We start from the raw sequence: 27,687 nt of genomic DNA, 5'->3' as shown, positions 1-27,687 counted from the left end.
GTAAATCATTGTGTCAGCAAAATGAATATAGAACGACAATGTTTTGTGTATGAGCACTAATAGCTGCTTCCTCGGCTACATAATTAGGTTACATAATTGTAAACAAACACAAAACCCGGGTATATGTGAAACGCAGTTAAATGCAGTTAAAGACTGATTTATTTTTTGCTAACTTTTTTTTTAAAATTTAATATAGTGTATGTTTCATTATTAAACGACGAAAAGATGTTTTGTTTACGAACGCAGGTCGCTGGTTCACACGCAATGGATCTCTTGTAATTTCGGCCACAATAATTTAATAAGTATATCACCAACATGACCAACATAGATAAGATGAAATAATTTGAAAGATCCGATTTGACTAAAAAAAAACAATTATCCGTACATAGTTGAGTTTGCAAAACAGATTTAAAACGGCAATGCCTGTTTAGTGTATGGCCACTGATCACTGGATCTAGGTCACGCGTGATCGGGGGATGGCCGGTTACGTAATTATAAACAAAAACAAACCCCGAGACGTATTGAAAATGTGTGACTCAATAATTTGGAATGAAACCACAGAACACGTAAAAACTTATTTTAGGAATGACTCTAATTCTTGACCAAATTATTCGAGTATAACCTGGTTTGGGTCAGTTTACGCTTTATAATCCGCGAAGCGGATTATAAAACAGCGTAAACTGACCCAAACCAGGTTATACTCGAATAATTTAGCCAAGAATTAGAGTCACTCCTTATAATTTAATTTTAAAATCATTAAATAACTATGGGTGTAAAATTTCGTTGCTTTTTATTAGTTCAAATTTGCCGCTCAATAATACAACCATAGTAACGGAAGTAACGGAAGTGATGGGAAGCGAGGGGAGGTAAAAACTGATACATAGGCCTAGCAGCTTGTTTACATGTGGTAAGATCGAATTATTGTTTGAAGTTAAAGGTATATTTATTAAATCTGGAATTTTCCATGAATCCCGAGGACTGGAAATGAGAGGATTGTATGCATACAGATGATTCAGCTGGTTGTCAGGGGGGTGTGTCCCCATACCAAACCAGGTTATACAGAAATAATTTGTGTTCCTTTTTGGATATTAACCAATCAGAGGCTAGAATACAAACAAAATTAAATTATTTTAAAGTAGTATTAGTATTTATTTTGGATAGGTTTATCATTTATAGCAAGTTTATTTCAGTTATGCGCATAAAGATTTCACCTTCACTTGTCTAATGAAACTACTTACCTGTATATGGGTCAAGCTTCTAGCTCATTTATTAAAAAAGACTCGAACAAAATAACAAGTTCACGAGATCAATAATATGTTAAAGAACAACTTTTTTAGCGACAGCTATATCGAAATATTTACCGTTTTTGAGTTATAAAACGAAAACTTTCAAGGACCCTAGATCCCTAATTTAAGGGACCAGCCCCTTTTTGGAGATGCCAAATGAAAGACCTTAATATTGTGCACAACTTTTATTCAATCTGTCTTAACAAAATATTTTTAGTTTAAAAGATACATAGGAAAATATGTGTAAATTTTCGCGCTTTTAGGCGTTCTGATTTTTGACCCCCTATCTAGCGCCATTTTGAACACAGAAATCAAAAAACAAAAATAGATGTGCACAACTACAATGCTTCTATTATTTAAATTCGGTAGAATTTCTACTCCAGCTTTTGTAGTCTCGGAGCCTTTATCCGGAAATAAAGAGTCCTAAATTTTCATTTAAAGGGAGATAACTCAAAAGCGGAAGTGGATTTTTGACATGTTTGACAGCATTCTGATAGAGTTTTGTAACGTCTATAAACCCTGCAAATTTGAGCAAAATCCGTTGAGAAATGAGCGAGATATGAGGCCTCAAAGTTGGCGTCTAGAAAGGAGAAGAAAAAAAAAAAGAACTAGAGTCGAGCTCGTTGCAATGCAACGAATAGGTCTTCCGTCGGAGCTCCGGACAGGACATAGCGACCTTGAGTCAAGGTCATGCAACATTTTAAGGTTATAAACAATCCTGTAAGGGGCATCAACTTTCAATGTTTCAACAGAAGAAAGACAGTTAAGGAATGTAAAATTCCCCTGTCAGTGAACTTGTCCAAATAACCTTGCGTCAAGCCATGACACATTCTGCAGCTGGTTAAGAGCAAACACCATCTGTATGTCACCGACATAAAAAAAATTCACAGTCACGTATTCTTTCAGACTATTCATCCAAAACATCATGTTCTAAGTGACCTCGAATTTAAGTCAAGGCCATTACACACTCTGGATGATTTATTTATTATCTTTTCAGTGAAATGCAAATGCATGCAATTTTTTCTATTACAAAATTATGGACCTTTTTGTTTGTTTGTTTGTATGTTGTTTAACGTCAGTTTCGAGAATTTTTCAATCATATGGAGACGCCATCATTTGCCGATGGAGATCTGCAAATTTTGACCTATACTCGGCACTCATGGCCATTGAGCAGTGAGGGATCTTTTTCGTGTCAGCACCTACTGCCAGACGGTACCTCAGTTTGTACGGTCTCATCCAAAGGATCGGTCTCTGCATCCCGCAGTGGGATTCGAACCTGCGACGTAAGGATCAACTCCTTAATCCACGACTCTAGAGCAGACACTCTTACCACTGCGCCACGTGGGCGACTAGACCTTTTTGAATTTCACACTTATTATATCAGTGACCTTGAACTTGCTTAAATGACCTATGTTAAGGTCAAAAACAACCTTTGAACAAATTATGAGCTTCCAGTGATACTCAATGACAAAGATATACCTAAAAAGAATATTGCACTTTTCTGTCAGTGACCTTGAACTTGCCAGAAAGACCTTGGATCAAGGTCAAAACACATTCTTGGATCATAAGCAATCTCTGTATCAAGTAAAAGCTTCCAGTGATTTTATATAACAAAGTTATAGCATGGGGAAAAAATAATACTTATCTGCCAGTGACCTTGAACTTGCCGAAAAAACCTTTGTTCAAGGTCAGGACAAACCCATCTCAAGCAATCTGAGAAAAAGTTTCCTGTGTTCCTCCCACCCCTTATAATCCAGGCACGAATTTTGCCACTTCTTCTGCCAGTCTAGTACTATGTTATCTCAAACCGGTGGATCATAAGCAATCTTTGTTCCAAGTATGAGCTTCCAAAATTATAGCACATACAGTAATCTTACACTTTTCTGTCAGTGACCTTGAACTTACAGGAATGACCTTGGATGAAGGTCATGTCAAACCCTTTAATTTTGTCATAAGCAATTCCTGTATCAAGTATGATACTTACTATTTTTTTCCAGTGACCTTGAACTTACCGGAATGATATTGGATCAAAACCATGACACACCCTCGGATCATTAGTAATCTTTTACCAAGTTGACCTTCCAGTTTCTTCATAACAAAGTTATAATATCCTTGGCAAACTATCACGTACAGACGGACAGCTAGGCAGACGGACAGTGTGATTCCAGAAGACTCAAAACACCCCCACCCCAAACCCACACACTTCGTTTGGGGGGATATATAAATTCCTATGTTAAATTATGAACACTCTTTCCGGCCCAAACCTTCTCCATGGAATCAATATTTGAAAAAAAAAAATGAATGTATGCTATATTGGAAATTTTCTCATTCTAGTCCAGGGGTTCTTGAGAATACTATTTTCAAATGACCCCATGCGCGGATCTAGAGGGGTTTGGGGGCAGTTAAATGTATATACTAAGCCAAGTAAAAGTGACCATGTCCCCCCCCCCCTCCCCCAGAAAACGCGGACCCTTCCTCGAAAACGCGGATCTGTGTTAAAATTGTATGAAAAGTCTTAGGTATGAAGCTTTAAAAGTCAACGAACCCCCCCCCCCCCCTACACAGACACAAACACACACACGAAATTGGTTTTTCACGTTTGGGAAAAGAGTTTCTTTTTTTTTTTGGCTCGTCAAGAAATTTCTGGGTTGAAATATTTTTTTTTATTGGTAACCCCCCCCCCCCCCGGGGAAAAAAATTCCTTGATCAGCGCCTGGACCCGCGGCCATCTTATTTTTACTACATGTATCCGTTAAAAGAGGATGTGACCCTTCATTTGAATAAAACTTTACCAAAAATATTCTGTGTTAATTTTCGTTGTTATGGTCTAGTGTTTCTTGATAAAAATGAGAAAAATTTACAAGTAGCTTTAGAACAACAACGACGATAACGCTTATATACACCAAGAAAGCAAACAAAGATGAAGAATTATGAACAGAAAAGCTTCCTTGGGCCTTTGGCTTGGAAGGTGAGATACTTATTAAAAATTGAAATCATTTTGTCATTTTTTTTTTACAATCGACGGGCTGCATTTCAAAGAGAGAGAGAGAGAGAGAATTTCTAGCTAGGTCTTTAAATAACAGTGACATCGGTTCAGAAAACAAGGTCCCTAGGAATGTACATGTATATAAAATAGGCAGTGCCTATCTCTCTCGGAATTCATCACCGGCTTCTGTAAAGCTCCATCCTCACTTGTACTGACATGTACCTGGTAAAACAAACCGACTGCGAAAGGAAAATTTTCTATTTATTTTGAGGATGGGGGTATACGTATAGTGATGAGAGGAAATTTATTCACCTATACGTTCATTAAATATGAAAGATTGCTTCTGAGTATTTGTATACGATCGCACGACTTTCGTGTTAATTTATTAAAGTTGGATTATGTAAGCAAAGAACTAAACTAACATTTGTTGTAGATGAATAAAATAATTAATTAGCCGTTTATAAGTTTTTTTAACATCTGTAAGGACCACTTTATTTTAAAAAACAAATAATCGTCCTATTATGGGCACCCATGATATATTAGACAAGGTGTTTAATTAAAACATAATTCAGATATCGACATCCAAGAGAACAACACATTCTTTTTCAATGGCGGATACAGGAATTTTGAAAAGGGGGCCCGACCAGTTTTGGGTCGGGGTAGGGGCCCAAAGCCACATAAAAAATTGATTTATTAAATCTTGTGTATATTTTGGATTCAAAAGGGGGCAGGCCCCCTGAACCTCCTCTAAATCTGCCAGTGTTTTTTTTTCCCCATTATAAAGCGAAATTTAATAAAAATCTCGAACCCGATCTATTAAACGCGTTGACAAAGTTAAACAGACGGTTATAGTTTTTATGGCATTTTTACAGTGATATGAGAAAAGTCTGATAATTGCTGTTAATTTTAAGAAATAAAGTTTGTCATTTTTCAACCTCGTTCAGTATAATATAATTTACTGATAATTTTTTTTTCCGTTAAGGAGGAACACATGGACGAAGGATAAAAAAAAGCGGTATTCTGCATGTACATGTACACATCATTGCTATAATTGTGTACTCGGGATTAAACCCTAAATCCTTCGTTACATTGTATTTGGGTATAATTTTCACATGTTCTCAGGCGTATAATCATTTATTTTTATCTGTCTAAAGACAATAATTTCAGTTAATAGAGAAATGTTTTTATTTCGTCGTTTTCCCCCCATCCTTTTGGTTTACACATTTGCTTTGTACACAAAGCGTGTGTTCATGTACCGCTGTTTCTACACGCTATCGATGTGATCAGGAAGAACATGATATCATCCAGCAATTTACTTCTTATGAAAACACTTAATGAAAACATATTAGGTGAAAATATATAATTATACCCGTTAGTATCTTAGTATCGACCTGTTTAATTGCAGTGTCACCAACCGTAACGATCGATGGCCAGGACTTGAATATAATTTATTACCGTTATTAAAACAACTCGTCAGCTGAGCGGACATTTAAACAGTAAAATAGGGAAATTCCAGAGTTCGAAGTGTATTTATTTTGGGCGCTCTTCCACATAAACAAATAAAACCGCATTTACGCGTACTTACAATGTACATGCATGTACCAGTAACTCGTGTCATGGGTAAATTCAGTTTATTAGATGAAATAAAACAAATGCATAAGATTAATCTTCCTAAACAACACGTTTTTAAAACAATCTATCTGATATAAGGGACGGTATAAAATAACAAAGAAAATAACGGGTTTGTGTTTGTATTTAATTTAGAATGAGAACAAATCTTAACCTGTCAAATCATTTATAAAACATACTTCGTTTTCCAGACACTAATTGCCATGCTTAATCTTCACATGCACTGACCAAGAGGTCACAAGTTTGAAATGTATGGCTTCTCACTGCGTGAGTTTTGTCAACACAAGTCGGAGTAAACTATCTAAGCCAATTGATTCCCAAAGAAAACTGCATAGGAAGGGTTTTTTGGTACACTTTTTTAACGGGTAAAATTCTTTCGACGCTCGATAGAATTTTCAAATACAAGTGAAATATTTAGGTTACTTGCGTCCGACGTAGTATTTTGTATGCAATAATATTGTAAGTTAGGAAGAAAATAATACAAACTCAAAAGTACTTAATTTTATTTTCGATTTTCCTGACAATTAAAAATTTGACCTGTACGTACAATTATCGTGACAATTATATACATGCTGTTTAATGTTCATGAAAGAAATAGCAACTTGTTAAATAATTACATTAGAGAGATAAATAAACTGTTTCTTTAATACCCAAACAAAGTGGTCTTTTCGGCATTCAAAATGCATTGAATTTGAAGTGAATAAGTGAAAGGCAGTTAAGACTAGCTGATTAAAACGAGCGAGTGATAAACAGTAAGACGAAATCATATGAAAGATTCGAAATGATTTTAAAGTAATTTTCCACAAAGCGCAATTATCTCAACATTGAGAAATACAATGTTTATAAAAATAAATATGCAACTTTCTTGTAATATATAAATTGAAATGTACTAGCGACTTAATCAAAGATATTATGAAATAGTCTGAAAGATTCAACATATTTATCCACTCATCACTTAGTTAACAAAATGTATTTGAAATGGCCATTCTATGGTTTGTTTTGTGTATGACCTTAGGTCGCTGGTTCACACGCCGATTGATCCTCGGTGACCTCCTTTGCCACGCGCTATCGAGGGAGGGGTTACATAATTGTAAACACACAAATTCAATGTAAAAGGCGTGTACTTAATGGCTGTGAATAGTCTATGTTTAAAGTTTTGTTTTATTTTCTAACTTTATTGTTTGTTTTTATATGATAAGAAGAAAAGGTTACCTTTTTTTCCCTGTTTAGTAGACTGGTTTATCCAAATTTGAAAACAAACGAAATAAAAGGGAAAGTTGTCAGTAAATAATTTGGAAATAAAGCACAAAATACTTCAAGAACCTGATTCTAAAGAATATTAGCATCTAATGTAGCTAGGTTTATTATTTATAGTAAGTTTATTTTAATTACACGCATGAAGAGCTCTTGTTTACTTGCTGAATGAAAACACTTACCTGTATATGTGTTATGCTTCTAGCTGATTTAGAACACAAGACTCGAACAAAATAACGTTCTCTTGAGATCAATAAGATGTTAAATAACAACTTTAATTACGGCAGCTATTTCGAAATATTTACCGTTTTTGAGTTATAAAGCAAAAACTTTAAAGGGCCCCAGATCCCTAATTTTAGGGGCCAGACCCTTTTTAGTGGTGTCAAATGAAAGGCCTTAAAATTATGCACAACTTTTATTCTACATGTTTTATCAAAATGTTTTTAGTTTAGAAGATAAAAAGGAAAATATGTGTAAATTTTCGCTCTTTTAGGCGTTCTAATTTTTGACCCCTCTCTAGCGCCATTTTGAATACAGAAATTGAAAAACAAAAACCGATGTGCACAACTTCAATGCTTCTATTATTTAGATTCGGTAGAATTTCTACTCCAGCTTTTGTAGTCTCTGAGCCTTTGTCTGGAAATGAAGCGTCCTAAATTTTCATTTAAAGGGAGATAACCCAAAAGCGGAAGTGAATTTTTCAAATGTTTGAAAGCATTCTGATAGAGTTTTGTAACATCTATAAACCCTGCAAATTTGAGCAAAATCCGTTGAGAAATGAGCAAGATATGAGGTCTCAAAGTTGGCGTCTAGGAAAAAAAAAAAAAGAATAATAAGAATAATCTTAACCATCAGAATCAGTAGAAGGTCTCCCGCTGGAGCGGAAGACCTTAATAATAATCTTAACCATCAGAATCAGTAGAAGGTCTTCCGTTGTGACGGAAGACCTTAATAAAAATACCGCGTAAAGCCGATATATTTAAGAATAGTTTTCATTGGTTCATTGAAAGCCAATCGTGTGTTGCCAAACATGAGACTTACGGAGTGATCGCCAACATGGAAGTCGGAGTAGCAAGAAACAGTCGGAATCAGAAGACACTAATGACAAGACTGTTAATATTTTCATGTGTCTTTTATATGGCGTCAGGAAGAATACACAAATTAAGCCTTAAGGTAATCATGAAAAAGAAATCATACAACTCCATGTACATGTATGTAACCAACCAAATATTCTATTTTCTATTTCTACCCCTTACCAGGTTTACCAGCTTGGGACCAATCGCCCAAATGGTATATAGTAACCCGTTTGGGATATAATATCCCAAATAGGATATTAAATTATAATTCAAAAAAAAAAAACAAACAGCAATAGATACTGTATTGTTAAATCCGCATATATTGAATTTAATAACTTTGTGCAGTTTAGAAGTTAATTATCTTCCAAAGGGATAAATGTCCTAAACATTGGGGATACAGAAAAACAAAAACTTAACCAAAAGTTATTGCTTTTAAGTATTTTGATACAGACCAATAAACTTGCTTGTTGAAATTTGTCGTCAGGTGGCATAAAATTCACAACAAGTGAGTTTCTTGGTCTATAGAGACGATTATAAAGGGTTAGTAGGTGGATAAAATATACAGGTTGGTTATAGAATATGTCTAGAATTAGGGAATGAAAGGTCATTGATTGACCGTTGCTGGAAAGTGGCGAAATACATCCCCAAAGTGCGCAGAAAATCTTGCACCGTAAATTGCACAATATTTGCATTACAGGATCTGTAGCGTTATGGTCAAGACTAAAATATAAAACCATAATGCTACAGTTCTGCAGCTAGGTTAGTAATATTTTGAATTATATGGAAAATGAATACAGAAACGGCACATTTTTTTTATAGAAAATGTACACTTTTTTTCAATGGGTTACCCTGTAGTTCATGATAAATAAAACAGTGATTGATATCACTGTAGAACGATGTGATATGCAATTACTGTAAGCTACGCACTTGATTTTAAATTCTTTTATATGGTGAGGTAGAAAATATAATATGTAAACATTTTACAAACTCCATTCAGTTAATTACTTGCCTTCTGTATCACAGTTGAATGATTTCCATAGATAAAGTAAATAGACAAATATCAAACACCCATCTTTGTCTCTAGGATGCTCTATTTCAGATATCGAAATCGTGCAATGTTAAGTTAAAATTTTTTCTTGGAAGTATTATAGTATCCTATTCTTCATTTGTGATATTTATATCGATAATGTTAATAAATTTGTCCAACGGTTTTTTCTAATGTATAATACACAAGAGTGATTCGGAACTACAGATGATCCGGAAGTACGGAAAACACTGTATGCATATAGATTAGAATTATCTGCCCTTGTTTATTTTGCTTCATTGCCAACACACAAAAGTAATTCTATTGTTAAGTATGGTGTCTGGATAGGGCCATTTGCAAAAGCTCAACAGCGTGTTCAGAAAAACACGCCATCATGCTAACACACAACACGCCATCATGCTAACAGTTGTGTGTTAGCGTGACAGGGTGTTGTGTTTTAGCGCGACAGCATGTTGTGCGAACTTGTGTTAGCGTGACGGCGTGTTTTTTAATGATTTGTTAGCGTGATGGCATGTTGTGTGTTAGCATGACGGCATGTTGTGTGTTAGGGCAATGGCGTGTTTTTCTGAATGCGCTGTTGAGCTTTTGCAAATGGCCCTATCCGGACACCATAGTTAAGGTATGTCACTCATCACATTTTTCTCTAGCTTCAAAACTATTTATGACAATTCAATTTTTATAACATATTTGAATTAAACAATGCAAATTACACAACATTTAATTTAAAAACTGCTCACAAAATTAGAAAGAAACAAGATTATGGACATTTTTTTTACCTTGACCTTTCCTTTGATCTTGACTTTTTAAAATTTTTGTTTAGTCAAGTTTCAAAGAAACTATTCAAGATATTTTTATCAAACTTTATATGCTTATACATATTGATAAGAGCTATTAATGGCATCAGCATTTTTGACGTTGACCTTGACTTCAAATTTGTGTTTAGCATAGAAACTATTCAAGGTATATTAATTCGAAGGTGAAGGTCAAGGTCAAACATGGAGTAGACCTTTTTTCAGCTCTAGTGTAATATTATGGTTATTGGTTAATTGAGTAATTTTGAGGAGGGGATTTGTGATCCTACAACTGTATAAATGATCTGTGGACACTAATTTACCAGTATAGAGTGATATACAAAGTGAGTTAAAAAGTTTTCTTTGTGTGATTCATTCATAATCTTTGTACCTCCATATTGACATCTACTCAGTTTATCTAAAGTATTGAAGTTATACTGGAGATACCTGACCCTCCATAGCAAAACAGGTCTGCAAGAGTAAATCAACTTTTATTGATTACAAAACTTTGAAATACTCTTTAAATCCAATATTCAGGATATATGTCAAAATGTCTCTAAATACTGGTAAGCCTAAGAATAACAAGAACTTTGCTACAAGCAAAACCATGGGTCAGGGCTCAGGAGCCAGAAAAGGTAGTGGTCTAAATTCTGCTGTATCCTCTAGTGGACAATCAAGACAGCCTAGTAATAAGAGATTCAGAGAAGGGAGTGAGTCAGGGACATCCTCAGGAAATATTACCTCAATAGATGACACTAATCAGGATCTATCCCAACTTAATTCTCTGCTAGATCAACTCACCAAAGATGAGGAAAGCACCAAGAAAGTGATAAACATTATTCTTGGAAAACCTACAATAAAGTCGTGTATTAGTGAGCACTTCATGTCAGAAATATCTGACATACACAATGAAATGAAGGAACTGAAGAACAGGGTAGATAGTATGGAGCAGTATTCACGGCGTACATGCCTAAAATTTTCTGGAATACCTGAGGAACAAGGGGAACAAACTGACAACATTATTCTAAAGATTACAAATCAGCTCATTCTTCCCTCAGACAAACCCATGGAAATACATCAAATCAGCAGATCTCATAGAGTAGGCCCACCCAGGGATGATAATGTTCCAAGAGATATTATAGTGCAATTTGTAAGTTACCGTGACAAAGCCAGAGTGTTTGGAAACAAGCGGAATCTGAAGAACTTTAATCAAAATCCATCCAACAGATACAAAATATTTATCAATGAGGCACTCACGAAGAAAAGAGCCAAACTCCTATTTGAAGTCAGGAAACTTGTAAAGAACAATCAGCTGGATAGTGCATGGACCTACGATGGGAAAATAATTGTCAAGACATTAAAGAAGAAAAAAATCACCATAGAGACCGATGAAGGCTTCCAAAAACTACAAACTTTTCTTGAGTCACCAAGTGATCCCTTGTCTCCTGAACTGCATCAAGATTTTGTGCCACTTACCTCAACTCCTGCTAATGCTACCTATAGGGACTAGACGTCTTACGTATTGACTTTTGCCGATACGAATCAACCATTCGACGGCCGTAAACGTTGAAATTCCTTGCAGCATATTTGGTGCAAATCTGTCACTATTCCACGTGTGAAAACACTCCGGGTTACTGGAGCGCTTGTACACGGTTACTTGTATGTTTCACGCAGAGCAGACTAATTAACGAAATACATAACCAGGCCATGTATTTAACACACTGAATAGCTATTGTTATTCGCCATATACTACATCAATATGGTTTTCAACTTTACTGTATATACATGTATTTATATTGTATACTTTTTATTTGTTATGTTCTACCTTTTTTCACCAATTTTTTTCAACTCGGTTCTAACTACTTCCCAAGGCTCAGTAGACTGCACTTTCTGTGTTTACATTTGTTCTATTGCACGCAAAGTGAAAGTTGTTAATTTTATAATGGTTGTGGCATTTCTTGACCATACCTATTTCATTTTTGACACAAATGACTGAGATTTACCTATATTATTTCCCACAACCATGCGGAAAACTATGTGTAAGGGATGGCATTTTTAAAGGTATGTCCCTATATTATAATTTTGTAATATATTATTTACTTATTATAGGAGGCATTGAAACCAATCCAGGTCCTAAATTGAACTCCAATATAAGAATTATACATAACAATGTTTGTAGCCTTCTCCCTAAAATTGACATTATATATAATGAGTTATGTGATTATGATATTGTTGCCATTACTGAAAGCCATTTAGATCATTCTATTACTGATAACGATATTGAACTTGATGGATTTCAGGAACCTGTTAGACTTGACAGTAACAGGCACGGTGGTGGTGTCATGCTTTATGTAAAAAATAACCTTAGTTTTAAGAAACGTGATGATATATTTACCTCCAATATTGAAATTATATGGGTTGAGATTGAAAATGGCAATCATAAATTTTTAGTTGGTGTTATATATAGACCACCAAGTGCAAAAGCAGATTTTGTGAATCAGCTTGCACTATCCATAGAAAGTGCTTTGAATATTGAAATACCAATATTTTTATTAGGTGATTTTAACTTTGATATGTTAGCTGATGGTAACAATGCATTTAAACACATGTTAAAAAATTTTTCTCTGTCAAATGTCGTTACAAAACCAACAAATTTCTCAACATCAAAAGGTACATGTATTGATCTTATTATCACCAATGCTGTTGAAAGAATAGAAACTGTAAATGTCTTAACACCTTTTTGTAGCACACATAGTCCAGTTGGTGTTGATCTGCATTTTAAAACTTTCAAGCAACATTCATATAAAAGATACATAAGAAATTATGCAAATGCTAACTATACACAACTATGCACAGATTTGTCAAATGTTGATTGGGACAGGGAGGTATTTAATACTCACAATATTAATGACATATATGACAACTTTATGAAAGTATATAACTATTATGTTGACAAAAATATACCCAAAAAAGTAGTGACCATTCGACCTTCAGATAAACCATTTATGACAAGTGCTATCAGATGTAAGATGCGACAAAGAAATAGAGTACATTACAAGGCAAAACAAAATAATAACGAATACCAGTGAAGTAAATACCGTCATTTAAGAAATGAAGTAATAAGTATGGTACGTAAATCAAAACAGGTCTATAAAGAAAAAATTACTTCACAAATATTAGATAGAACAATTCCACCTGGGAAATGGTGGCGAATTGTAAAGTCTATTACTAAATTCTCTAAAAAACATATTAAACCCCCACCAATAAAATCCAGTGGTAGAATTTTTATACACCCTATTGATAAAGCTAATATACTCAATAAACACTTTGCAGAAATATCACATATTGATGTTAGCACAGAACCCCAATTACCTCCACAAGGGCCAGGTCCACCATATTCAATAAACACAATTCATATCACACCCCAAGATGTGGAGGATCAATTAAAAAATATCAACCCATCTAAACCCCCTGGACCTGATGAAATTTCTCCACATATACTAAAAAATATAATTCCTTCAATTACTGCACCCTTAGCAAAATTGTTTAATACATCATTAACCAATAAACAGCTTCCTCATATATGGAAACTCTCAAATATTACACCAGTCTATAAAAATAAAGGGAGTCCTGAAGAGCCAGGAAACTACAGGCCAATTGCTTTAACAAGCATTCTTTGCAAGATTATGGAAAAAATTATATTTAAATATCTTTACAACTATATGCTAGAGCATAATCTTCTATCTAAAAATCAGTCTGGATTCCAACCTGGAGACTCCACTGTAAATCAACTTCTAGAGATATACAATACTATTATAAGCAGTTTAGACCAGGGTAAAGATGTAAGATTTGTATTCTGTGATATATCAAAGGCATTTGACAGGGTCTGGCATAAGGGATTATTATATAAGCTTAAGCAAAATGGTATTGCAGGAAATTTATTGGACTGGATTGAAAATTATCTTACTGATCGTGAACAAAAAGTTTTATTAGAAGGGTACTCCTCAGTTAGAGAAAGTATAAATGCAGGTGTTCCACAAGGCTCTGTATTAGGACCATTTCTCTTCTTAGTATATATCAATGACATAACTGTAAATTTAGAAAATCAAATTAGGTTATTTGCAGATGATACTTCTTTGTTTGTTATTGTAGACTCTGATACATTAGCCCCTACCATCTCTTTAATAGATGACTTGGAAAAAATTAAACAATGGTCCAGACAATGGATGGTGGATTTTAACCCTAATAAAACTGTAAATGTTAATTTTACACGGTCAAATAAATCACATCCACAAATTTCATTTGGTCACACACATAACTACATAGAACAGAAACAAAGTCATTGTCACCTTGGACTTATAATGCAATCCAATGGCGGTTGGTCCGAACATATCTCCAAAATATATGACAAAGCATGCCAACGTTTAAATGTTCTTCGCACACTCAAATATAAACTAAACAGGGATTCCCTTATTAAAATTTATATTGCATTCATTAGACCTATTTTAGAATATGGTAATGTAGTGTGGGATAATTGTACACAGGAGCAGAGTAATCTATTAGAAAGTGTACAAGTAGAGGCTGGGCGTATCATTACTGGACTAAGGCGCAATTCTTCGAAACAAAATTTATATACAGAATTAGGATGGGAAACACTGAGTGAAAGAAGAACTAAACACAAGCTTACACTTATGTACAAAATACTTAATAATTATACACCTGAATATTTGCATGATATGGTTAAACAGTGTCTACCTGTTTCACACAATTATGCTTTACGCAATAGTAATTTGTATCACATACCAATCACTAGAACAGTTGCATATTATAATAGTTTTTTACCATCTACAATTAAGTTATGGAATGATTTGCCAGATAGCAAGAAATCTGCAACAAGTGTAGCTAAATTCAAACAAAGTATTCAAAATAAAAATCTTGATGATAAAATAAAATCAAAATTATACAGTTACGGACAAAGGAAATTAAATATATTCCACTGTCAGTTGAGAAACTTGTCAAGTAATCTTAATGCAGATTTGTTTAATCATAACTTAGTTGGTTCACCTAATTGCTTAAAATGTGGTTATTCTTTTGAAGATTCTGTTCATTTTTTCTTTCAATGCCCATGTTATGATCTTGCCAGGAACTCTTTGATTACATATATGATTGATCATGACATACCAAGAGATATCAATATTGTATTGTCTGGTTATGATTGTCTATCTCTTAAAGAAAATTTGTTATTATTTGATCAAGTTCATAATTTTATAAAAAATACTAAAAGATTTTAGAATGTGAAAATGTAATAAGCATTAATGTGCAGCATGTACACTGAAAGTACATAATTTATACATATATGGCTCTGAGCCTCTTCCCCTTTTCCGTTATCCCCACCCTCTTTTTTTTTCTCTCTCTCTCTCTCTCTCTTTCCTTTCATTATTCCACCTTATTGTTCAATTCCCCTCTTTTTTCAATTTTGTACATTGTATCCTCCTTAAAAATTAGTCTAAAATACATGTCTTTGTAAAAGTTATGATATATATTATTGTAACATTTCATGATTTGTACCTTGATCTTTAATGGAGAGAACTTATATAGGCCATTTTGCCTGCTGTTCAATCCATATTCATTGTATATACATTTATGTGTATCATGAATAAAATACTTCTTAAACTAAGGTATATTAATCAAACCTAATATGCTGATGCATATTAAAGAAAGCTATTCAACTGCATCAATATTTTTGACCTTGACCTTTCCTCTGACCTTGACTTCAGATTTGTGTTTAGCTTAATTTCAAAGAACTTTCAAGGTATTCAAGATATTTTTATCAAACTTTATATGCTTATACCTGGTGCATATTGATGAGAGCTATTCAATTGCATCAACATTTTTTACCTTTTCTTTGACCTTGACCTCACATTTCTCAAATTTGTGTTAAGCTAAATTACAAAGAAGCAAATCAAGAAATTTCTATCAAACTTCATATGCTAATACTTATTGAGGAAAGCTATTCAACTAGTGCTAAATCCAGACCCTAAAAAGGGCATGGTAATCCAATAATCAAAAGGGCACTTTACGCCGCGACAAGTTTTCATGAGGGCACTTTTTTAACGTCTTTGAAATTATAAATATTTTCTTTATCACTGTACTCTAATTATTATTTAATACTGAAATCTTTAGTTATACAAGTATCTAAAAGAAAAATTTATAAATCTGTCAGCTTAATTCATTTAATACACACTGAGAGGACAATTATTGCCAAAATTTAAATTCAATTTTTTTAATCAAGAAATTAGTATGGTTATCAAGGTTATGCTTAAAAAGTAATAGGTGTGAATCTTTTTGTCACTTGCTCAAGAATTATTTTAGTTTGGGGTATGATTTTTTTTTTCCTTGCTTTAATATTGTTATTTGTGTATGAGGTAATAACAGAACAAAATTGCAAAGGGGGGGGGGGGGGGCTAATTGGATAATAAATTAAGAGGGCATTCTCTTTATTTTGAAAATAATCTACAAAAAAAATCAAGTGAAAACTGATATCATACCAAAAAATTAAACTTGAAATAATATATAAATTGGTTAAATTTTTTTCTGGCTTAGAAACATTGAGCTCTAGGTGTCAACTCAAAAAGTTAGAACACAGAATCCTTGAACATTGAAATGAAAGAAACTAACTTCATACTTTGTTGTTTCCTAGCCCATTTCACACATAATATTCAGTTTTTTGGTACTGTACATTGTAAGTTGACTTAATTCCTCAGCAGTTTTATTTTTCACATTTCTTCATCAACTCCGTTTTTTCTACTTTCAATTAAAAAAAAAAACGATCCTGATTTTAAAATGTGTAACATTTTAATTTACAAATTAATCTATCTTTGACATTGGGCTAATTCTTGCATAATCAATGCAATCAAATGATATTTTCTCGTGTTATCTCTTATACCCTGACAGCCTGAGGCATGTTACCTGGCCAGGTGGCTGTGTGCGTTCAAGCGAGAAGTGATTTCCTGTCCTGAGTTCACACCTTTGCGTGCATTAAATAAACAAAGGAGCTAATCAGCATGCACTGAATAAACAAAGCCGCTAGTCCATCTTGCCTCTGCTAGGCATATTTATTTATTTTTGCAAGGAAAAAAGGGCATGGCGCTGGAAAAAAGGGCATGGCGCCGAGAGAAAAGGGCATGGCGCCGCGCCATGCTAGTTTGCTTTAGATTTAAGGCACTAAAATTACTTCATCAACATTTTTGACCTTGGCCTTTCCTTTGACCTTGATATCACTTTTCTCAAATTTGTTTATAATTAGCTCAAAGAAACTATTCCAGATATTTTTTATGCAAGTTTTTGCACTGGTGAGAATTTATTGATTGTGTCCAATTTTTTTTTACCTTGACCTTCCCAATGACCTTTGACTTTATTATTAATTGTGTACTAAGCTCAGTTTTAAATGAAGTATTTTCATTAAACTTTATACACTAATACAAATTTTTATGTTGCATTACTAATGAATCCTGGGTGGGGCATTCATGTTCCATGGACATATTTCTAATTCTTAATTTAATTATTGTTTTTTAAACTTTTTTTGCTATGCTTGTAGATAATGAGCTGATTTTTGTTATGTCCCTTGATGCTAATGACTTACAGATCCATTTCGAGTTTCTTGATGATTGACCTATTTTGACAAAAGTTACGGCCCTTAGACTTTGAAAAGTTCTTATAGTTCACCGTTTTCCAGACTTTTTTAGCTCACCTGAGCCGAAGGCTCAAGTGAGCTTTTCTGATCGAAATTTGTCCGTTGTCTGTTGTCGTTGTTGTTGTCGTTGGCGTTGTTGTCGTAAACTTTTCACATTTTCATCTTCTTCTCCAGAACTACTGGGCCAATTTCAACCAAACTTGCCACAAAGCATCCATGGGTGAAGGGGATTCAAATTTTTTCAAATGAAGGGCCACGCCCTCTTTCAAGGGGAGATAATAGAGAATTTGTGAAAAATTCATAGCATCTTTTAAAAATCTTCTTCTCAAGAACCACAGGGCCAGGAAAGATGAAACTCATGTGGAAGCATCCTCAGGTAGTGTAGATTCAAGTTTCTTCAAATCATGACCCCCGGGGGTAGGGCGGGGCCACAATGGAGGATCAAAGTTTTACATAGCAATATATAGGAAAAACCTTTAAAAATCTTCTTCTCAAGAACAGCAAAGCCATGATGAGTCATATTTATATGGAAGCATCCTCAGGTAGTGTAGATTTAAGTTTGTTCAAATCATGACCCCCGGGGGTAGGGCGGGGCCACAATGGAGGATCAAAGTTTTACATAGCAATATATAGGAAAAACCTTTAAAATCTTCTTCTCAAGAACAACAAAGCCATGATAAGTCATATTTATATGGAAGCATCCTCAGGTAGTGTAAATTTAAGTTTGTTCAAATCATGACCCCCGGGGGTAGGGTGGGGCCACAATGGAGGATCAAAGTTTTACATAGAAATATATAGGAAAAACCTTTAAAAATCTTCTTCTCAAGAACAGCAAAGCCCTGATTGATCATATTTATGTGGAAGCATCCTCAGGTAGTGTAGATTGTATTGTTCAAATGATGACCCCTGGGGGGTAGGTTGGGGCAACAATAGAGGATCAAAGTCTTAAATAGAAATATATAGGAAAATATCTTCTTCTGAAGAAATACAAAGCCATGATCATAAGTCATTTTGATAAGGAAGCATCCTCAGGTATAGTGTAAATTCAATTTTGTTCAAAAGATGACCCCCGGGGGTAGGGTGGGGCCCAATGGGGGATTGAAAATTTTACATAGGAACATATAGGAAAATATCTTCTTATCAAGAACTGAAAATCATGTTAAGTCATTTTGATATGGAAGCATCCTCAGGTAGTGTGAATTCAATTTTGTTCAAATGATGACCCCCGGGGCAGTGGTGTATCCAGGAATTTCATAAAGGGGGGGGGGCAGTAGAGGCATTGGGTCTGGGGGCTGCATTGAAGCCCCCAGTGGGTCTAGAGCAAGGCCCTGGTGGGGGTCCGGGAAGCTGATGAATTCTTACAAAGAAGAGATCTTTTTTTCTTGATTTTAGGATAATGGACATATAAGTTCTATGTAAAAAAAATTAAAACGGGGGGGGGGGGGGGGGGGGCACACCCGGCTTGCCGGCCCTTGATCCGCCTTTGCAGGGGTAGGGTGGAGCCCAATGGGGGATTGAAAGTTTTACATAAGAACATATAGAAAAAATATTTCTTCTCAAGAATAGAAAAACTATGTTTAGTCATATTGATATGGAAGCATCCTCAGGTAGTGTAGATTCAAGTTTGTTCAAATGATGACCCCTGGGATAGGGAGGAGCCACAATGGGGGATCAAATTTTTACAAAGGAATATATGGGAATTTTTAAAAAAAATCTTTTCAAGTACAACAAAGCCATTTGTTAAATTGACATGGAAGGTTCCGGTTGTTTAAAATTCAAGCCCCCCCCCCCCCCCCCCAACCCCAAGGCAATCTTTTCAATACTGAACTGATTTGTACTTTTGCCTAACCAATGTGCTCAGGTGAGCGATGTGGCCCATGGGCCTCTTGTTAGTTTAGCTTACCTGAGCCAAAGGCTCAAGTGAGATTTTCTGATTGAAATTTGTCTGTTGTCTGGTAAGTTAAATCTTGTTAGTCTCAAATGAAGATAATGTATTGTGTTATTTTTTTTTTAATTTAAACTATTGTAAGTTGAGATGTTTTTAATGCACCAGAATAAAGGTAAAATGGAATGTAACTACACAAGTTGTCACTAATTCTAATGTTTATGATTATGCTTTCAGAATGATGATAGAGGAGTTGTAAGGCTAAGTACATTTGGATTTTTAAAAGAGGGAGCTCTACAAGTTAACATCACCCAGTTTAGATATAATTTAAATGGAGTAAATATGACAGACAATGGGAAAATGGTGGATGCAATGGTAAGATCTTTTTAATTTTTTTTCACGAAACATTTAATTATTGAATTGGATGATTGAATGTTCAGACTGTTTTAGTCAGATCTCAGATGAAATGTATACAAAAATTCAAATACACTAAATGTTTTATTATCTCATGTTCTTACAATATCTTTTTTAGCTCACCTGAGCCGAAGGCTCAAGTGAGCTTTTCTGATCAAAATTTGTCCGTTGTCTGTCTGTCGTCGTTGTTGTTGTCGTTGTAAACTTTTCACAATTTCATCTTCTTCTCCAAAACTACTGGGCCAATTTCAACCAAACTTGGCACAGAGTATCCGTGGGTGAAGGGGATTGAAGTTTGTTCAAATAAAGGGCCACGCCCTCTTTCAAGGGGAGATAATAAAGAATTAGTGAAAAATTAATAGCATCTTTTAAAAATCTTCTTCTCAAGAACCTCAGGGCCAGGAAAGATGAAACTCATGTGGAAGCATCCTCAGGTAGTGTAGATTCAAGTTTGTTCAAATCATGACCCCCGGGGTTAGGGCGGGGCCAAAATGGAGGATCAAAGTTTTGCATAAAAATATATAGGAAAAACCTTTAAAAATCTTCTTCTCAAGAACAACAAAGCCATGATGAGTCATATTTATATGGAAGCATCCTCAGGTAGTGTAAATTCAAGTTTGTTCAAATCATGACCCCCCGGGGGTAGGGCGGGCCACAATGGAGGATCAAAGTTTTACATAGAAATATATAGGAAAAACCTTTAAAAATCTTCTTCTCAAGAACAACAAAGCCATGATGAGTCATATTTATATGGAAGCATCCTCAGGTAGTTTAGATTCAAGTTTGTTCAAATCAGGGTTGGCAAAAAACTGGGAAATACTCGTATTTCCCAGGACGGTGGGAAATACTGGTAATTACCGGGAATTACTGGTATTTCCCGGGAAATACTGGGAAATAAGAAATAGGTACATATTTTATTCATATTGACATGTAGTACACCTTATTGGCTAAGATATCTACCTGGTATCACTGTTCCCGATTTAAAAAATTCTGGTTTCCAAGTAATTCAATTTATATACATGTAATCATAACACAGTATATTCATATACCAATCATGAGTGCTTGAGTCAGATGTAGTCTATAAAGGTCCATGAAATGAACACAAAGATCCCAATTGGGTTTTTATGTAACAAAAGAAGGATCTAAGAAAATTCTTAAATGTAGAGTATGGTATGAATATCAAATCTGAGAAGAAGCCTTTAGTTTTACTCAAGGTAATTATCTCTCAAAACAGGAGCACAAAACTGTCCAGAGCAATTTTTTAAAACAACATGATTGTTTGTAATAACTACAGTGTTTAAAGAAGGATGAAAACAAGTTTTTTTTTTGTTGTTCTTGGATTTATAATTAATAAACTTAATAATTTTACAAAACTGAAAAGAAACTTGAATTGAAAAACTTCAGTTTTTGTACAGCCAGGGGAAATGTTTCAGAATGCTTTTGGGTATGGGACCTGGAGTAGGTGATACATTCTGAATATGTTATATAGCAATTTGACACATATTCCATATTATTCATCTTCTGTTTTTATGTTTATTTTATTTTTAAATTATGTATAAGATTGAATGAATTAGAGAAATAAAAAAACTCTAATAACTTAGTATTTCCCAATATTTCCCAGTTTAGAGAAAATTTGTAGTATTTCCCGGGACGGGAAATACCGGTATTTACCACTGGTAATTCCCACCACTGGTATTTCCCGGCCAACCCTGGTTCAAATCATGACCCCCCGGGGGTGGGCAGGGCCACAATGGAGGATCGAAGTCTTGTTCTTCTCAGAAACAGCAAAGCCCTGATTAGTCATATTATTATGGAAGCCTCCTCAGGTAGTGTAGATTCAAATTTATTCAAATCATGACCCCCGGGGATAGGGTGGGGCCACAAGGGGCCACTATGGAGGATCAAAGTTTTACATAGAAATATATAGGAAAAACTTTTAAAAATCTTCTTCTCAGGAACAGCAAAGCCATAGTGAGTCATATTTATATGGAAGCATCCGCATGTTGGGTAGATTCTATTTTGTTCAAATCATGACCCCTGGGGGTAGGGTGGGGCCACAATGGAGGATTGAAGTCTTAAATAGAAATATATAGGAAAATATCTTCTTCTGAAGAACTGAAAGCCCCGGGGATAGGGTCAGGCCACAATGCGGGATCAAAAATTTTACATAAGAACATATAGAAAAAATACTTCTCTTCAAGAACAGAAAAGCTATGTTTAGTCATATTGATATGGAAGCATCTTCAGGTAGTGTAGATTCAAGTTTGTTCAAATGATGACCCCTGGGATAGGGAGGAGCCACAATGGAGGATCAAATTTTTACAAAGGAATATATGGGATTTTTTTTTTTAAATCTCAAGTACAACAAAGCCATTTGTTATATTGACATGGAAGCATCATCAGATAGTTTAAAATTCAACCTTTAATCTTTACAATACTGAACTGATTTGTGCTTTTGCCAAGCCAGTGTGCTCAGGTGAGCGATGTGGCCCATGGGCCTTTTTTTTTTTTTTTTTAGTTTGGCTTTACTCTAGATAAAAGTGATAGCAGTGGAATTGCTTCCTATTTGGTGAGAAATTTTAGTTTCTTTCCTCATGGACAATACATTTATATACATATATACTGGTGTCTCACATTACATCGGTACTTAAAAGTCTAGAAACTGAAATGTCATTTCACGGCTAAAACGTTTGAAGAACTCATTGTGTTGACATTGCATGACCAGGTGATAGAATCTTTCTGTTCTATAGGAGGATAATCAAGGGAAGAACTGTATACTCTCTTTAAACAACCCAGCCAGCATATTCAAAGAGAAGACCATGTCCATCATCTTTTTCAGGATAAAATTTTCTAGCAAGCAGTAAGTACATGAAGCATTCAGTTTTCTTTGTTTAGCATACATGTATATAAATTAATTAGGTTTTTTCTGTAATTCTTTGGGGGGGGGGGGGGGGTTAATTTCAGAAGTATGGTTAGCGAAGATGTTCTGCAATAATTACAGCATTAAGAATTTATGAGTTGTGTTTTCACTCTAATTTAATGTACAGAAGAAAGCTTTCAAAGGGTTATTTATTATGTGATTTTTTTTTAAAGTAATAAAATTGAGTATGAATAATGATTTTATATAGTATTACAGGTATTATCATCTAAAAACTTTTCACATGGTTGTTAAATTTCGTAATTTGTATTCTCACAAAATTTACTAAGATAACTCCAATCCAATGTGTTTACTTTTACAGTAAAAAAAATTCATTTTCAAAGCAGCTCAGCTTTTAATCTGCTTAATGGTATCTTTAGTAATTAAAGTTAAGTTTTCACAATTGATGCACGATATGATATGGAATATTGTAGTTGAAGCAGCTGGTATGCACCATTGACAAGAAAAGTCAACTGGGTGGGGTGTTTTAAGAATGCCTTGTTTTGATTGCCTTGACCATCGACTTTGATATTTGAGACATATTCTTGCTTTATGCAAACTGAATAAAATTTAAGGAGACTTTAAAAGAATCTATTATATTACATATGCCACTGTGTGATTTTTTTTTTTTTTACATTTTGGTCAGATAGATATTTTGGGTTTCCCATATCAAAACATATACTTTGCCATTATACTCAATAAAGGGGGTACCCATTTTTTAAACACTATTCCTCCCAAACCCCTTAATGAAATTCAATAGAACTTTCACAGAATCTCATTTACATACTTAAAAGAAATCCACTTGGCATATTATACTCATATATTATAGCAGGGGTATCATTTTGTGATAGTAGAAAAAAGCTGGGAAAAACTCATATTTCCCAGAATGCTTGGAACAATGGTAATTCCCAGCAATTGCTGTTATTTCCCTGGAAATACTGGGAAATATGGTATAGCTACAAGTTTTATAATTTTAATCATATATGTATTTTAAGTTATTAGCTAAAACATCTCATCATTGCATGTCTTTGTGTTAGAAAATTTCTAGCTACGTTGAGTACGCAGTTAAGCATATCCTTACAAATAACCATGATACAGTGTACTCAGAGACCAGCGTCAATTGTTCATACTAAAGTCAGCTGTAGTCTTTACAATTTCATAAAAATGAACTCAAAGATCCCAGATGGTGTTCTTTTTTTATGTAAAAGGCTCTAAGAAAATTGTTAAAGAGTTTAGTGTAAATGTTAGAGGCCTTTCAGTTTAAGAAAAGTAACTATCTTTCGAAGCAGGAGCACAGCACTTTCAAAACTCAGTTCATTGAAACATGTTTACTTCATTTCTTCTTTATTTCTCAGTTAGGTATCATGGTTACCGTATGTATTTCATTAAATAAATCTTGTTTGTTTATCCAGGAGATGGCATACGTATGGAAAATAGCGCAATTGACAAGTAAAAATTACCAATGTAAAGAGAGAAAAAAAAGTAAAATTATCATATTTTGTTTTTAAAGAAATATCTCTAGACTATAAAATAAGTGAAAAAAATAAAAATTTGTATTACCTAATATTTCACAGTTTAGAGAAAATCTGTAGTATTTACCAGAATAGTAAGTACTGGTATTTACCACTGGTAATTACCAGTATTTCCTGACCAACCCTGTTTGTGAGCTCAGTGCTTACAGTACCCCATGTTTTTATTTTTATTTTTTTTTTTTTGCTAAATTTTTAAAATCTCTTTCATAAAGATTATTCATATTTCAAATATGGTAGTAGTGCCAAGTTAAAGCAGATTTTATATACCTCAAAAATGTACAGCTTACTCCATTTATATTGAAATCGCTTATTTTGAAATTCCGCTTATTTTGAAATAAAAATAAATCCCCAGTTTTAGCCTCTCATTTTCTTTGCACTAAAATAACGGCTATAATAAATCAGCTATTTTGAAATATCGCTAGCCCTTATGTTGAAGCCACTGATCGGACCCTAGAGGTGATAATGAGTTGTTTTCAGAACGGTGATATTGAAGTACTCCATGGCGGCTGTCATTACGGTTGGTGACAGTAATTATGCCTGACTGACTGGTTGATATACAAAAGTGTGAATTAATAATTTCTCACCCTATGTGTTTTTATACTGCTTTTACAAAATAAAATTTATTCACTGTTGAATTCTTTGTTTTCACATATATGGACAAATTGAGGCTAGACACAATATGGGAACCCCACAGAAAAGAAAAACCTTATCTGTGGACACAAAATACGAACTAGTTAAGGCTTTTGATAAAAAGACAACTCCAAAATAGCTAAGAATTTTGGGATTAACCTGAGTACACTTATGATGATATACAAGCAGTGTTCAGCAGTAATTGAAGCTTTGTGTCTGGTGATTTTTCTCCAAAACATAAAAGAATGTGTTCGGGAAATTATAATGATAATGAATGCAACAAAAAAGAAACAAACAAAACTGATTTTTTTAAAATTAAACTTTTAAGGACTAGTATTCCATATACTCTGTTAACTGTAATAGATAAACTATGACCAAATTAATTTGTTCGGGTTTGTTCTTCTTTATTTTAGATCGAGATTGAACTTTTAAAAATGGCGGCTTCAAGTCAGTCGATCCATTTCCCTTATATTGAATTATGGATATATTGAAATAATTTGAATGGTCCCCTGAATTTCAATATATCTGGAGTAGGCTGTATTTCTTTCAGGTAACAGGTTTTTGATTTGATTCATAGATGTTGAAAACTGTTCTTTCTTTCAGAATGGAAATTCAGAAATATGGAAAAGATATTAAAAAGCTGGAAGTCTCTGAAAAGGCTCGTATGAAAACTGGTAAGTCAAATTTGTGTTAAAGAAAAATTTATTTGCTAAAGATTTTGCGCTCTGCAGTTTTCGCTCTTCTGAGCCAAAGGCTCGAAGAGCTAATGCTGTGGCCATTTGTGCGGTGTGTATAAACTTTTTAGAATATGGGCCGTGACTCAAGAACCCCTAGGCCAATTATTGTCAAAATTGTCACAGGGTATCCTTGGCCCAAGGGCTCCCGTTTATACTAAAACTAGGGTTGTGACCCTTAAACAAGGGGAGATAATTAGATAAATAAAACCAAAAGTACTGGTTGCTAAAAAATCTTCTTCTCAAGAACCACTGGGCAGATTATCACCAAACTTATACAAAAGGTTGAAGATATGTTGTAGATTAAAATTTGCACAGGGATTTACCCTGGGACAAAGGGCGTGGTCTCAAGGTCACTTCAAAGTTGACCAAAAATTAAATTTTATCAAAATGTTGATATTTTGCTTACTATAAGGACTAGGATCATCAAATCTTGTCAGTTGATGCATCTAAGGACCTCATATCATGTTGACTCAAAAGTAGGTAATGGTGACCTACTTTTTAAATTTTGCGGCCATTCTTTTTCAAAATGATTTAGAGGCATATTTTGAACAATTTAAGGCTTATGATCATCAAACTTTGTCAGAGGGGTCCTCGGAGTATGTCAACTAAAAAGTAAGTCACCTTGACCTACTTTTTGAATTTTATGGCTAATCTTTTTCAAAACAATTAAGGTCATTCAATCAAATACTAAGAGGTTCAGAATCATTAAATCTTGTAAGATGATGAATCTTGGGGCCATAAAACATATTTATTAAAAAGTAGGTCACAGTGACCTACTTTTTGAACTTTGGAGGCATTCGATTTCAAAGTGTTTAAGAGGCATAATTTGGACATTTTAAGGCCTATGATCATAAAACTTTGTAAGTTGATGCATCTTGAGTCCTCAAAAAATGGCTTTTGAAAAGTAGGTCACCCTGATCTACTTTTCAATTTATATGACTATAATTAAATATTTCAGGTACTAATTGGCTTTGAATCATCAAACTTTGTCAGTTGATGCATCTTAAGTCTTCGGAGTAGGTCGACTGAAAAGTAGGTCACCATGACCTACTTTTGAAAATTTATAGCTTTAATTAAATATTTCAGGTACTAATTGGCTTAGAATTATGAAACTTTGTCAGTTGATGCATCTTGGGTCTGCAGAGTTAGTCGACTGAAAAGGAGGTCACTGTGACCTATTTTTTAAATTTTATGGTTATAATTTTAAAAAATTTTTAGGTATTAATTGGCTTAGAATCATCAAACTTAGTTGATGCATCTTGGGTCCTCAGAGAATGACAAGTGATAAGTAGGTCACCATGACCAACTCTCAGGTACTAATTGGCTTAGAATCATCTTGGGTTCTCGAGTGTTTCTTCTAAAATGTAGGTCATGATGACCTACTTTTGGAATTTCAAGGGTTTATCTAAATATACAGGATACTTAGAGGCTTCAAATAGAAGTGATAGGTTGTACAGTTTATCAGAAGAGCAATTCAAGGCCCTTGGGCCTCTTGTTATGTGTAAATTGTGAATATGAAAGTCATAGAATAAGGTTATAAAATGGAATATTTTTCTAAGTTGCTGGTTTCTTCACCTTATTTAGGCCTTGCATGAGAAATGCAGGTGTCCTATTGTTTGGCCAGATTTGTCCACCTTGGATACATAGATGTGTTGCAATAACCACAGGCCTTTGGATTGCTTAAATGTGACTTAGAAAAATTGGGGTGTATAAAAAAGATAAAGGTATGGAACTCCTTACATAGGATATCCACTTTCACTAATAAAATACTTTTTATGCTTCAAAGTTTTACTTTCTATTCATATCTTTTCA

General features: G+C 34.3%; 1 protein-coding gene across 1 annotated transcript in view; it reads left to right on the top strand.

The window, feature by feature from the left end:
* Positions 1 to 8,186: 8,186 nt before the first annotated feature.
* Positions 8,187 to 27,687, top strand: part of LOC133179074 (protein GPR107-like) — a 42,864-nt gene continuing 23,363 nt past the window's right edge. The window contains exons 1-5 of the mRNA XM_061313795.1: positions 8,187 to 8,328; positions 19,883 to 20,020; positions 22,578 to 22,628; positions 22,810 to 22,919; positions 25,742 to 25,812. Of these exons, the coding sequence (XP_061169779.1) occupies positions 8,212 to 8,328; positions 19,883 to 20,020; positions 22,578 to 22,628; positions 22,810 to 22,919; positions 25,742 to 25,812 (487 nt within the window). The 5' untranslated portion in view covers positions 8,187 to 8,211. The remainder of the gene's footprint in view (positions 8,329 to 19,882; positions 20,021 to 22,577; positions 22,629 to 22,809; positions 22,920 to 25,741; positions 25,813 to 27,687) is intronic.

The sequence above is a fragment of the Saccostrea echinata genome, unplaced genomic scaffold, assembly GCF_033153115.1.
Source record: "Saccostrea echinata isolate AGI-Se365-2 ecotype Australia unplaced genomic scaffold, CSIRO_AGI_Sech_v1 ptg000004l, whole genome shotgun sequence".
NCBI classification, from domain to species: domain Eukaryota; kingdom Metazoa; phylum Mollusca; class Bivalvia; order Ostreida; family Ostreidae; genus Saccostrea; species Saccostrea echinata.
Note: the sequence above shows the minus strand (reverse complement) of the source record. Positions and strands in the feature narration are given on the sequence as shown.